At 50.5% G+C, this 13,397-nt stretch overlaps 1 protein-coding gene across 2 annotated transcripts in view; it reads right to left on the bottom strand.

Moving 5' to 3' along the window:
• The window catches only part of LOC118217506 (spectrin beta chain, non-erythrocytic 1), an 84,966-nt gene that overhangs the window by 47,096 nt on the left and 24,473 nt on the right, over positions 1-13,397 (bottom strand). The window contains exon 1 of one of the 2 annotated variants that reach the window (XM_035399391.1): positions 902-1,521. In XM_035399391.1, the coding sequence (XP_035255282.1) occupies positions 902-1,091 (190 nt within the window). In that variant the 5' untranslated portion in view covers positions 1,092-1,521. Of the gene's footprint in view, positions 1-901; positions 1,522-8,699; positions 8,895-13,397 lie in introns of those variants that run through there. The other variant, XM_035399392.1, reaches the window with a different exon arrangement.

Consider the following 13,397-nt stretch of genomic DNA (forward strand, 5'->3'; position numbering starts at 1 on the left):
ACCCCAGGAATTCTGGGTATCATTTGCAGAAAGACACCTGGGAAGAAGAGTGAGCTGGAGGAGCTCACAGGTCCCCTCTACTGCTTATTTATAATTAATACACCAGAGAGGAGGCTCAGATAGCAAGCTCTCACAATGTAACAGGCACACACAAAGCAATGTCAAAAACCCCCACCCCCCCCTCACACCCCTCCCATGAATTGCACCTTGAAAATGCAACATTTAACAGGGGGCAGAAAGACCCCTCCCATCTCTCTCTCTCTCTGTCTCCCCCGCTATTGTTGTCTGTGAGTAGCCAATCAGAGGCCGGTCCAGGCGTGACATGTGGGACTCGGGGGTGAAGTCAAACATCGTTTCGGAAAGCACCACTTCCCCCACTTGCCTTTCACAACAACTCCCCCTCCCAAAAAACAACACAAATACCCATCTAAACCAAGCCCTTAGAGTCCTGTCATCCCCAACCAGTGGCTCCTGTCCCAGACATGAAGTGCCCCCCTTTTTGGGAGTGGGTGGGGGCTGTTTCTCAATTAAAAACAAAAAACAGGGAAGGAAAGACCTAACCCAGTAACCCGCTCCTCCTGAACCCGTCAAAAAGCAAAATGCACAAATTTGAAAACACACTCAAGCACGCACAAATGCACAGCTGCACACACACTCGCAAACACACAAATGCACAAACACAGACACACACACACACACACAAATGCACAAGCACACACAGATGTACAAGCGCGTGCGGCTGCACAAACACGTACAAGTGCACAAACACACACAAATGTACAAACAAACACGCAGCCGCATGGACACACGCAGAGGTCCAGATGCAGAAGCACACAGGTGCACAGACGCTGCGCGTGGGGGCAGGTCGCCGCGGGTAACCGAGGCACAGGTGAGCCCCTACCTTGCAGCTGCTTGAAGCGCCCCTCCAGCTGATTGTAGTTGAAGGTGACCTGAGAGGAGAACCCGGGGAGGCGCCCGGGATCTAGTCCAGGGGACAGGCGCCCCGAATCCAGCCCGGGAGAGAGGCGTCCCGAATCCAGGCCAGGGGAGAGGCTCCCCGGCATGCTGGACACATGTTCCAACTCCATCATCCCAAAATCCCAAAAAAACCAGCGCCGGGATCCCACACAACGGGGACGAACAAAAGCAGGGGGGGTACAGGAAAAGTGCCCCCTTCCACAACAATATCCAGCTGAGTAAACTAAAAATAAGAAGAAGACTAAGGTTTCCACCGAGAGAGAGAGAGAGACAGAGAGAGAGAGGGAGTTCAGCTCTCTGTCCTGCCTAGATCACAAGCCCCCTGTCTGAGGAAGACTCCAGTACAGCATGCTTCTGTCTGTTCCTTCGCTCTCTGCCACCCTGCTCATTCAAACCCAGACCAGACCCCCCCACACACACACGCGCGCACATGCACACACACACACACACACACACCCCTCCTGCAGCTGGTGGGGGTCAGAGAGGACGTCCTGAAACAGGGTGGTAGGAACAGTGCAGACTCAGGGAGAAGTGCTCTGGATGAGGGGGACAACGAGCGCACCTTTCAAACCCTCAGAGAGAGGGAGGGGGAGGGGGGAAGGGCGGGGGAGGAGGGGGCAGGGGGTTGTAATTTAACCAGCAGCCAGTCAGTACTCACGTATTTAGTGGTGATGTCACCGTCTCATTACCATGAGGGAGAGGGGAGGAGGAAATGGGACGTACCAAGTCTACTAAGCCGGGTGGGGTACATTCTGGCCAGGATTTCCCCTTGCTTCCTGTTTTTGCAGATCATTAAAATGGATATGATTCACACCCCCCTCCCCCCATTCCCCGCACCCCACCTCCACCCCAAATGGTAAAAGCAAAGTCTGCCCTGGGAAGAATCATGTGACCACATTCCTTTCTGAAGCAACATCCTGAAAATCTAAGACCCCCCCCCCCCCAAAAAAAACCCCACGACAATTCCACTGACCAAAATGTGTAAGCCCCACAAAAAATGCAACGGCTCATCTGTCAGACAAAGCAGAGTTAGAAGCATCTTGGAGAGCGGCTCCAGGACTGAATAGCTCTCGGATTTCAGTGGAAAGAAAGTGAGGAGAACACTGTTAAACCACGCACTGCCTCCAGGAGCCTGCTGTTAATCCAAACGTGTCTCAGCTCTGTTAGCCAGCTGAATGGACTGGACACCTCAACATCGCTATCTGCTCTTAAAGGGCCAGCGCCCTTTTAGATTGCCTGGGAGGTAAAAAATGAGATGTGTTATTTAAATGTGTGGGATTACAGTTGAGATTGGACCAAAATCTCATGATGTTTTCTGCAACACACAAATGCATCTTTCTGTGAGGGAATGGGAGCTTAAATTCTTCACTTAGTCTTTGATTATTCAAGGTTTTTTTTGTTGCAAATCTAATTCAAAGATATAGATTAGTGATAATCCCTCTTTTCACCAAAGGAAATTTCACAGAAAATATCTCACACTACTTAGACTCTCCCCTGAGTGTGTGTGTGTGTGTGCATGTGTGTGTGGGGAGTCGGGGGGGGGGGAGATGGTAGAGGAAACACATCACTCATTACAAGTGACAAAGAGGGCAGAGAGTGAACCCTAAGCAAGATTAAAATGTGAAAAACGGAGAGATTAGTGGGCTTGAATTTACAGAACGACCGTGAGACAGGTGGGCTGCGGTTATCACCGGAGGGCGGTAATGAAAACGCCACACCACGGCCATAACGTTTGTGCATGCACTGGAAGTGGGAGATTCAGTCGTAGGTTTTAAGCATCTGAGAGAGATAACATTGATGAAAGAGCTTCTACCCGCTCCTTAGTGTGTGTTAGCAGGGGGGCATGAAACAGATCACCTTCCAACACTTCCACAAGGCTAGCTCTCCTATATCAGGTCTCCTATATCAGGTCTGCACCTTCTATATCTACATAGAGTACAGTGCTGAGCCACCTACACACAAGAAAAACCCCCAACACCTCTGAGCTCTGCAGTCTTCTGGTTTTCACGTACATAAACCACACACACACACACACACACACACACACACTTACACAGTCTGAAAAGGGTTCCTGAGATACAGGGGAAAACAGCTGAATAAGCACAAACACATTGTGAAAAGGAGGCCAGCAGCTTTAACAGCGACCCTCGGTCCCGCGTCAGCTAGTCCTCCTCTCTCTGACTCGGTGTGGGTCGCGCATTACACCACAAGACCTGTAGGTCGCTCCTGGGACCGGGAAACAGCCCAAATAAATAACTGATCGGAGTGGGGGAGGGGGGGGGGGGGGGGCGGCGTGGTGGGCTGGGGGAGGGGTACTGTACTGAACTGTATGAACCCTGAGCACATGTGCATCTGCAGTCTGACTGCTGATCACAAGCCTCAGCCCCCACGCGCCTGACCTGTCTCCAGGGAAACGCGCCTCCCCCCTCTGGATATTTTTTGTTTGTTTCACTGGAAGGACGTGGAGGAGGAGAGAGACAGAGAGAGAGTGAAAGAAAAGGAGAGCAGGAGGGAAAGAGAGTTGAAGGAGGGAGGGAGGGAGGGAGGGAGGGAGTAGGGGGATTCAAATCTCGGTCACAAAATGTCCAGGACGGTTTGATGCCCCCCCACGGCTCGCCATAAACATGCTGAACATTCTAGAACAAAACCGCGATAAATCACGGATGAGAGCAGCCGGCCCCAGGGTCCGCCGCCTGCCGCAAGACATGAATACCGGCAGTTCACATTTTAATTGTGCGATGCAATTTCCTGTCTTTTGTTTAATAAATCCCACTCGTTACATGACCGGCAGTTACACCTCCCTGGTGAAATATGAGGTGTAATTAGTGTAAGACTCATGGCTGAAGGATCCTAAGGCCCTGGGGTGCTCATTGTGTCGTATTTCTCTGGCCAAGAGACTCCCTGCTGTTCCAGCCATCACAACACAAAGGTCTACCACAGATACCACTCACACCAGATACTCGGCTTCAGCAATACCACAGATACCACACAACAGATACTCAGGTTCGGCAATACCATAGATACAACACACACCATATAGTCAGCTTCTGCAATACCGTAGATACCACACATACAGTGTAGGCAATCCAGAGCGGCAGACTCAGCTGGCGATGTGATCCAGATGCCGAGGGCAAGGATGACACACGGAGAGATGAAGATCTGAAGCCCATTCAAGAATACAGATGCTGCACATCTGCTTTCTCCTCCACCTCCCCCTGCCCCCCATGACCTCCTCCCCACCCCTCCCCACCCCACCCCAAACTCTACCCCCTCTCCATCTCCGTCATTGACCTGCGTGAATTACAGCTGTGACTCATGACTTCATCAGAAAGTTCAGGCCAAATAAACTACCAGGCTAATCAAATACTTAAGAGCTGACACTGATTCCTGAAATGGCTACCCCCGCCCAAGAATTCAACCCATGGGTGTGTCCCGTGCTCATCTGGGATCAGACGGCATTCCCCGGTGGGGTAGCGGAATGCCCCCCCCCCCCCCCCCGTGCGCTCAGAACATCACGGCTCAGCTCGATGTGAAGGCCAAACGCTGGCACAGCAAACCACACCCTTCTGTTACAAATATACACACCCAGCACCCCCTGCACCCCTGCACCCCCTGTAATCCAAGGAATTAAAAAAGTTTGAAAGATTTGAGGATTAGAATCATGCCCTCTCTGGTCTATGCTCCCAGTAGTCAACTGTAAGTGACTGACAGGTCAGGTAAAGCCTGCACCACAGCCAAATTTCACCTGTACAGGTAGCTCAGGGGAAGCTACAGGTGTGCTAAAATTCACCTGTACCGGTAGCTGAGGGGAAGCCACTGGTGTGCTAAAGCTCACCTGTACTGCTAGCTCAGTGGAAGCTACATGTGTGCAAAAGCTCACCTGTGTAGCCAGCTCAGGGGAAGTTACAGGTGTGCTAGAGCTCACCTGTACAGGTAGCTCAGGGGAAGCCACAGGAGTACTAGAGCTGATGTAACACACTACATTAAGCAGAGCTGCTGCTGATAAACTGAAACACGTCTCCACACATCTTCAGACTGAGGCTGTCTGAGACCTTTTTGTGATGTCATTATGAAGCAGGCTGGGGTCAATTCCATTTCAACTCATGGAATTCAGCAAAGCAACTGAAATTCTATGAATTATTTGAAGAATCCCAATAGAACATAATGGGGTGTTTTTCCAGTTCATTTGGTTGATTGACTAATGGAATGAACCCCATCGCTGCTCTGAACGTGACTTTAAAAAGATCACACATCTCCTTGTGTTATTCCTCTAAGAATAAGGCATTTCAGCAATGCATTTCAGTGCCCCTTAAGATCAGTGCTTCGTGTTGAGAAGTGGTGAGTGGTCTTACGGCCGACTCAGGGAGGTAATTTAAGGCAAGGAGAAACCGGACACTCTCGGTACCTGCGGGGCCCGAACTCGCAGCCCAACGAAGGCCGAGTCTCTGCATTAGGCTGATGGGTGTCAGGTTTCCCTCCCTATCGGGTACACCGGGCGACTGTTTAATGAGCTCAGGTGCTCTCAGAGCACTTCCTCATACATCATTTACTCAGTCCGCCCTCGTCTGATTGGCTGCGGGACGATGAGAGACACTGGCGCTAAGCCCCGCCCAAATCTCCATTCCCCCACCATTTTACCATGCCACCCAGCAGCCCCTGCAGCTACATTCCTTAATCACAGTGAGCTACACAGCACAGGAGCATTTGACTATCGAGCGGGCATATCCCATAATGCCCCTCTTCCTCTTCTTATGCAAATCATCGATCTGTCAATTGGATCAAGCTGCTGCACTGCAGGCTATAATTAGCCGACATGGTACGCTAATGAGACCCGACCCCCATTCACCTCCTGTGCATTAGAATTAGCATCGTCTTCTGACAATGGCGGATCTGCGTTCTCTTCCATCTCCCACCGCGATTCGTAATCACCTGCGGAGGCTCTACCCAGACAAAACTCACCATAGAGGAATATCAATTTTCATGCGAATGTGGCCAGGATCCCTTCTGGGCTTGTGCAAACCGTACAGTTCTGCTGCACTGATTAATGCAGTCACGCAGGCATACAAAGCAGGCTTTTCATGAAGTTAGCACATGATTTTCTGCTGTTGATGAACATGAGTAATGAAGACCCACCATAAGACCCACAGACATTGCATAGAAGAAGCTTTTTACCAGGCCATTCCATCTAGGGGGGTGGGTGCCTTCAGAAAGCAGCTGATTAATGTTTGTGTTGGGTGGGTGCCTTCAGGAAAACAGCTGATTAATGCCCGTGTGGAGTTTTGATGGGGGGGGGGGGGGCAGGAATGTGTCTGAGTGGATGTTAATGGAGTTCTCTCTCACTGCGGGACGCCAGGATGGCGGAGTGTAATCACCACAGTGGCGGTAAACTCACGCCTGCCCTCCGAATGCGGAGAGGGAAAGGATGACAGAGACAGAGCGAGGGTAGAGGCGGGGAGGGGGGGGGGGCCTCCTGCGTGTAAAATTCAGGACGTGTGTATTTTTAGCGATGTGGGCGTGGCCACCTCGTTGTTTCTGCTCTGGTGGTCAGTATTTCTCCCGCCTTGGGTGACACCTGCTGCTTATGACGCATGGACAGACCTCCCCAATCCTGGGGGATGGATTACCTGGTGTGAACAATCCACAAGGTAACAATGACCACCCTCTCTTCAGATGGTCAAGGGCCAACTTACATGAAATTATTAGGAAACACTGGATAGCATTTGCTTTTGAATAGAGCTTGTTTAATTTGTGTGAGCTAAGACTGACTGAATGAATGATTTTATTTGACAATTTAAAAACGAGATTTTATAAGCCTGCATAGCAGACAGTAATCCTTTAAAAATGGTTGAGGATAGAAACACGAGAAAGCCAACAGGCTTATTTCCAATAATGATTGCCAATATTGTTTGTTGTAACTTAGCCTCATTTTTATATGAATACTTCTAATGGCAGGCCTAGCTTTAGTAGGTTTTGATGAATGACTCATAGACAGTGCTCCGTATGCATGAGTAACTTGGCATTTCTGCATGCTGAAAATGTTTTTTGATGAGATCACTCACAAACTGCACTGCGCTGAACTCTTTAAAATGCGTGTACAGTGCATCGTCTCTTCAGCATGTAACCAGCAGCCTCCCCCTGCATATTTAACGGCCGTGTGAATAATTCAGGTGCTTGGGTTTCCTGGGTGGAACACTAGCACATTGCCCTACAATCTGCTACACCCCCCCCCCCCCCCCCCCCCGCCGACCCCCCCAGCCTGCCGAACGCACCGCGACTTCGGTTACAGCCTGCAGCTCATCTATTATTCAGCAGCCGACCGGCCACCGTGGATCGGACAGAGACCGACCAACCGGTTTCCCAGCACCAACCGGACCCGGTGAAGAGTGTGCCACGGAAGCACAGCCGTACGGTGAAGGTCACGTAGATCACCGCCTCATTTTTTTACATTTCAGCTTCTCCAGTCTAGGGGGGGGTGAAGACAGAACCATTAACCCACCAGCAGGTAAGAAATTAAAAGAACAAGAACCTGATCTGACTGACCAAAGCGGCAGGTAGGTGGCGCTCTCCCGGTACACCATCCACCTGAGGCCATTGAACTGGTGCAGGTCTCTGCTGTGTATAAAACGAGGTAGAAACTCCCCAGCGGAGCAGGGCTAAGCGCTAGCCTTATTAGCCTTGTTCTCAGCCCACGATCTGTCACTTTCCCTCAGCCTGACACTAATGTGTGCCTCACCAACGGCAGCTACACACCCACAGCTCCACAGATAATGGGGGTACGCCCTCCCCCTGTCAGGAGAGATGGGGGTACACCCTTCTGCTCCGAGCAGAGCTGTCTGGCACCCCTGATGAGCCACTGTGGAATTATCAGTCTGTCTGACTCTCTGCTGCCCCCTGTAGGCCTTCTGGCACAATGCCTTACACAGGTGTCACTACGAAGTGACACAATCAGCTATTTACAAAGATACAATTTATATACTGCATTGCAGAATCATTATATATTTTATATTGAATTCTACTCAATGCTATGGTAACATAAGTCACAACGTTTTTAATGTGTTTGAGACTATACATTGATTATAGACATGATACACAATTGATAAATTGATTGAAATTAAGCAAAGATGCTGCTGCACCCCCCGCCCCCCACCGCCTTGTCCTTGCAGTTCCAGGAAGCCACACCCTCGGGTATTGATTGGCTTCACTCACTACATCCATTAGGCAGCTCCAGACATCCAGCCTTAGACTCCTCTAATCGGACGGATATCACATCCATCTCTGGCCTCTCCGGACAGGCCGTGCATAATGAGGAAGATGAATGAAGCTGCCAGCCTGCTGTACAGAGCACAGAGCACTAACGCAAACCAGCGGCCACAGGACAGGGGAAAACTCGCCAGGTTGGGAAAAATCCCTGTTTAAGGGGGGATTTCCTGCCGGCGAGCAGACATGGCACCCTGACACAGGCGAAGGCGGAGTCGCGTGCCGTTACCTACGAGCATTTTGATGCACGAGAGCTTTTACCTGTGAGCGCATTGATGGAGCGCTTTTACCTGTGAATGCTTTAATGTGTGAACAGTCTTAGCTGTGAGGGCTTTGATCAGCAAGCGCTCATACCCGCAAGATCTCTGAAGCGTGAGCACTCTTACCTGAGAGCGTTTTCGGCGCGCGCGCGAGAGAGAGCTCTTACCTGCGAGTGTTTTCGACGCGCGAGAGAGAGCTCTTACCTGCGAGCGCTTTGATGCGGGAGCGCTCGAACAGCCGGGCGGAGCTGTTCTCGTTGTCCCACTCCTCCTCCCAGCGGTTGTTGACGTCGGTCGTGTACTGCTGCTGGATCTCCATGTGGTCGTACTCTGCGGCTACTGTCGTCATCCTGGAGTTTCACCAATCCCGCGCCGGCACCGGCCACTGCTCATCAAGCCCTGCGCAACACACCAAACACCACAGGCATTTAGTCATGCTGTTCACCTGTACTTACACACCTCACACATTCAGTCATTCTGTTCACCTGTACTTACACACCTCACACGCACTCAGTCAGTCTGTTCACCTGTACTTACACACCACACACTCAGTCATTCTGTTCACCTGTACTTACACACCTCACACGTTCAGTCCTTCTGTTCACCTGCACTTACACACCTCACACGTTCAGTCCTTCTGTTCACCTGTACTTACACACCTCACACGTTCAGTCCTTCTGTTCACCTGTACTTACACACCTCACACGTTCAGTCATTCTGTTCACCTGTACTTACACACCTCACACGTTCAGTCATTCTGTTCACCTGTACTTACACACCTCACACGTTCAGTCCTTCTGTTCACCTGCACTTACACACCTCACACATTCAGTCCTTCTGTTCACCTGTATTTATACACCACACACTCAGTCATTCTGTTCACCTGTACTTACACACCTCACACGTTCAGTCCTTCTGTTCACCTGTACTTACACACCTCACACGTTCAGTCCTTCTGTTCACCTGTACTTACACACCTCACACGTTCAGTCCTTCTGTTCACCTGTACTTACACACCTCACACGTTCAGTCCTTCTGTTCACCTGTACTTACACACCTCACACGTTCAGTCCTTCTGTTCACCTGTACTTACACACCACACACACTCAGTCAGTCTGTTCACCTGTACTTACACACCTCACACATTCAGTCATTCTGTTCACCTGTACTTACACACCTCACACATTCAGTCATTCTGTTCACCTGTACACACCACACACACTCAGTCAGTCTGTTCACCTGTACTTACACACCACATGCACTCAGATCATAGACATCAGTTCAAACATTTTTCATCTGAAAGTCAGAAATATAAATCCCCTCCAGTGTGTCTGCCCCCAGAGCTCTGAACACAATCTCTGAATGAAAAGTAAAAAATCTTGGCATGGGGAGGAGACCCTGTAGTCTTCTCCCAGTACTCCTTTCCTGGGACACAGCTCCACCTGCTGGCCAATGAAATAAACTGTTCCCACAACATCAAAATATTTACTGGGACAAACACGCTCTGGCTCCACCTATAGGCCACGATAAATAAATACAACAACAAAAGGCCGCATAATTTACTACAGAACAGGAGAGGAGGCCTATTCAACCGGTGGTTCCGGAGCCAAATGTAGCTCATCCGGCTACACTTTTGGTCCTTTGACCAGTGAGAAGGAAAGAAAGCAATTCAGATGCATCCAAAAATGTGACTATGTCCATGTTAGGATCAGCACACCTCCCACTAGTCACTGAGTAATAAGTGATAACCGCATATTTTAAGATGGCAGCTACAGTGCACACACATCGTGCTTCACATTCAAACACTGTTTATAAACAGTATGTGGGGTAACGTCTGGCCCTCATGCGCTCCTTTTAAACGCACTCTGGGCCCCAAAGTAGCATGAGGACTGTGACACAGAGTAAACGCTCTCAACCCGAGCATTCCAAAACACAGAGGCATCTTCCACATTCCGTAAGGCCGGATTCCGCCGGATTCCATGTGCTCTGTGAAGGTTAGAAACAGCTGAGCCTCTCGTTACAAACAGCCTCACTCATTAGCGTCACTTCTGCCCCGCCCACAGTGAGACGGGCAACACGTACTGGCGGAAAACCACAGACACATGTACAGCCATGCAGCTCCATGACGGAGCGTTTTAAAGACATGTGAAATTGATTTTTCTTACAGGGCACGCCGTCCTTCTTTCTGATGGTGCATTATGCTTTTACAGTACTTACTTTATGTCTTAGGGTCATAATAAAGGTTACATTCTCCAAGAACTGGAGCTGTCGAGAACATCGCGTACGAGACGCTGTACGGATTCCGAGCGGTCAAAATGCTTTACTTCGGTGAGTTTTTTTTCAGATGCATGACCAAGAGCGATATGGAATGACATAATAGTTAAGTCCTTCACTTTTTCTGATGCCCTAAATAAAAGAGCCTCACATCCACATGACTCCGTACATCAGCTCGGGTCTGGGCTGCGCTGGGAGATAGACACGGCCGTAGAACCTGCAGACCGTCACGCGCGCACTCTCGCCGCGCTCGAAGCGCACTGGCGCTAACGCCCCGGCCCCCAGGCAGCGGCCGGCCCCCGTGTCCAACCTGACCGTAAAGTAGATAAGTGGCATCGCCTGACAGCGCTTGGCAACGCACAGACAGGGAGGGAGGGAGGGAGGTGGAGACGGGACATCGCCATGTCGACATGACCCACGCTGAGAAAAAAGAAACAAAGTCCTGTGAGAATCGCGACTCCAGTGCCCCCCCCACCTCCCCCCTCCATTCCCACTGCCCCCCCGCCCCATGCCCACTGCCCCCCCCGGCCCATCCCCCCCCCGCGCACGCATTGCTGCATTGGTATTAGCGGCTGGCAGTCCTAAATTGAACCGGCTCAATACGCTAAATGGATGGGTGGAGAGATCACCGGTGAGATCAGCGAATGCTTTGTGTGGAGCCTTCTGTTTGCGAAAAGTCCAAGTCAGCACTGTGACTGGACAGTGATGTGCAGCAGGGAGCCACTTAAACAGACACAGGAGTATTGTGATGCACACACACACACACACACACACAGAGGAGAAAGAGAGAATTCTCTTTGTCTATGGTGCTTGCTGGCAGTCCATATTCAAGAAGCTGGGATTTATATTGTTAGCAGAAGTCAAAGCTGTATAAAATAAAGTGTTTTCCTCCAGTGGGTGTTTTTCTCTTTAAGCCACGCTTTTTAATACATCCACAGTAGTTACCAATTCATTTAATTTTGTCACCATTTTCCATCGACTGTTAACAAAGCGGTTTCCCTAGGTGAAATTCTTCAGCACAACAACCTTGAGGTGGCTCGGCAGGCTTTTTCTGCTCGGGGTTACATAGTGGTGTACTAACTCACTTTGCGCAGAAAAAAAAGATGAATGTGTTGTGGATTCCCGTATTTTTTTTTGCTAAGGCTAAAATAAGCTCTAACACCAGGACCGCTTCTATTCTACAGAGCACTCGCTGAGCTTAAAGAATGCGAGCTCGTGCGGGAAGATGGCTGAAACCAAGAAAAAGTGGATCTAAAAATACGGCGGAGGAAGGAGACCTCATGAGGTGGGGGAGGGAGGTGGGGGGGGGGGGAACGCGGAGTCCTTTGGCCATTTGGCGCTCGCGGCCGGGGGGGGGTAATGGACGATGCACCGGTGAACCGAGGTAAACAAGAAGATAATAGCATCGATTAACGAAATATAATCATAACACATTAAGTAGGGGGGGAAAAAAGCCAGATGCTGTAGAAGCACTCGAGCCTGAGAGCTTTGTCTGACACTGGAAAAGCATGTTATCGACCCCCCCCCCCCCCCCCCCCCCCCCCCCCCCCCCCGGATGTCAATACTGCGAAGGGATGATGCCCTGCTTGCTCAGGGGGAAACCGTGTCTTGTGACAGCACTCGCACTCCTAAGAGGTGAAGTTCACTTCATCTGGAGTCGCCCGCCCCCCCCCCTTCTCACGCCCGGTCCTGTATATCGACCCAATCAACGCAGCATCCCGGCCATACGAGATGGACCACTACGCAAAAAACAGAGGCTTCTCTGACTGGGACCGCCGGCCCGAAAAGCAATGAAGCAGCGACGAAACACCCTCCAGAGAGAGTAGGGGGATTCGCAGAAGACGATACGAGTGGAGCCTCGTCTGCACAGGTTGTGAAAACAGAGCGGCTCTGTTTTGAGGCCAGTCAATAGCCGGACTGCCCAGAAACACACAGCTCTGCTCTGACCGCTGCTCATTTACAGGCTGTTAGGGAGGCACCCGGGTTGCCAGATTGGGGAATTTATATCAAATGTGCTGACTGTCTAATGCATGTATTTTACTGTGCGGCACAAACAACACCTGCCTTTATTGTGTCACCTGACTCGAGGGCACGGAAAATATTAACGCATTTGTACCCGAGGGAAAAGCTCTGATTTTGACAGAACGGCCAAGAACTTCTCTGCCTTTGGGAACAGGTCCTATGCAGCGCCGTCCAAAGCCCAGACCTCCCCGCACAGGACTAGTGTTTACATAACCAAAAAACACACACACCATGCAGAAAACACGCTGTGAAACTAGAGGGTTATGATCAATCCAAATAAAACACACCAAGCAGAAAACACTTTGTGAAACTAAAGGGCTATGATGAAACATACACAATCAAATGGTTTTATTTTTGCTGGATTTGCACATGCTCTCTCCCTCTGCTTTGTTTATGTTACATTTCTGCTCTGACCAGATGCTCTGATCCAGAGCCTTGGATTCCACTCTGTACATGCAACCCCATTACACAGCCGGACACTTTTACTGAAGCAGCTCAGCTTCAGAACCGTGCTCAAGGGTACCACTGCAGCCCCCCAGCCACGCCCCATTGGGTTTCAGACCCGCTTCTCTAACCCCTGTTCATTTCATCCCGCGGGCATCAGCG

Source organism: Anguilla anguilla, chromosome 2, assembly GCF_013347855.1.
Source record: "Anguilla anguilla isolate fAngAng1 chromosome 2, fAngAng1.pri, whole genome shotgun sequence".
Taxonomy (NCBI): domain Eukaryota; kingdom Metazoa; phylum Chordata; class Actinopteri; order Anguilliformes; family Anguillidae; genus Anguilla; species Anguilla anguilla.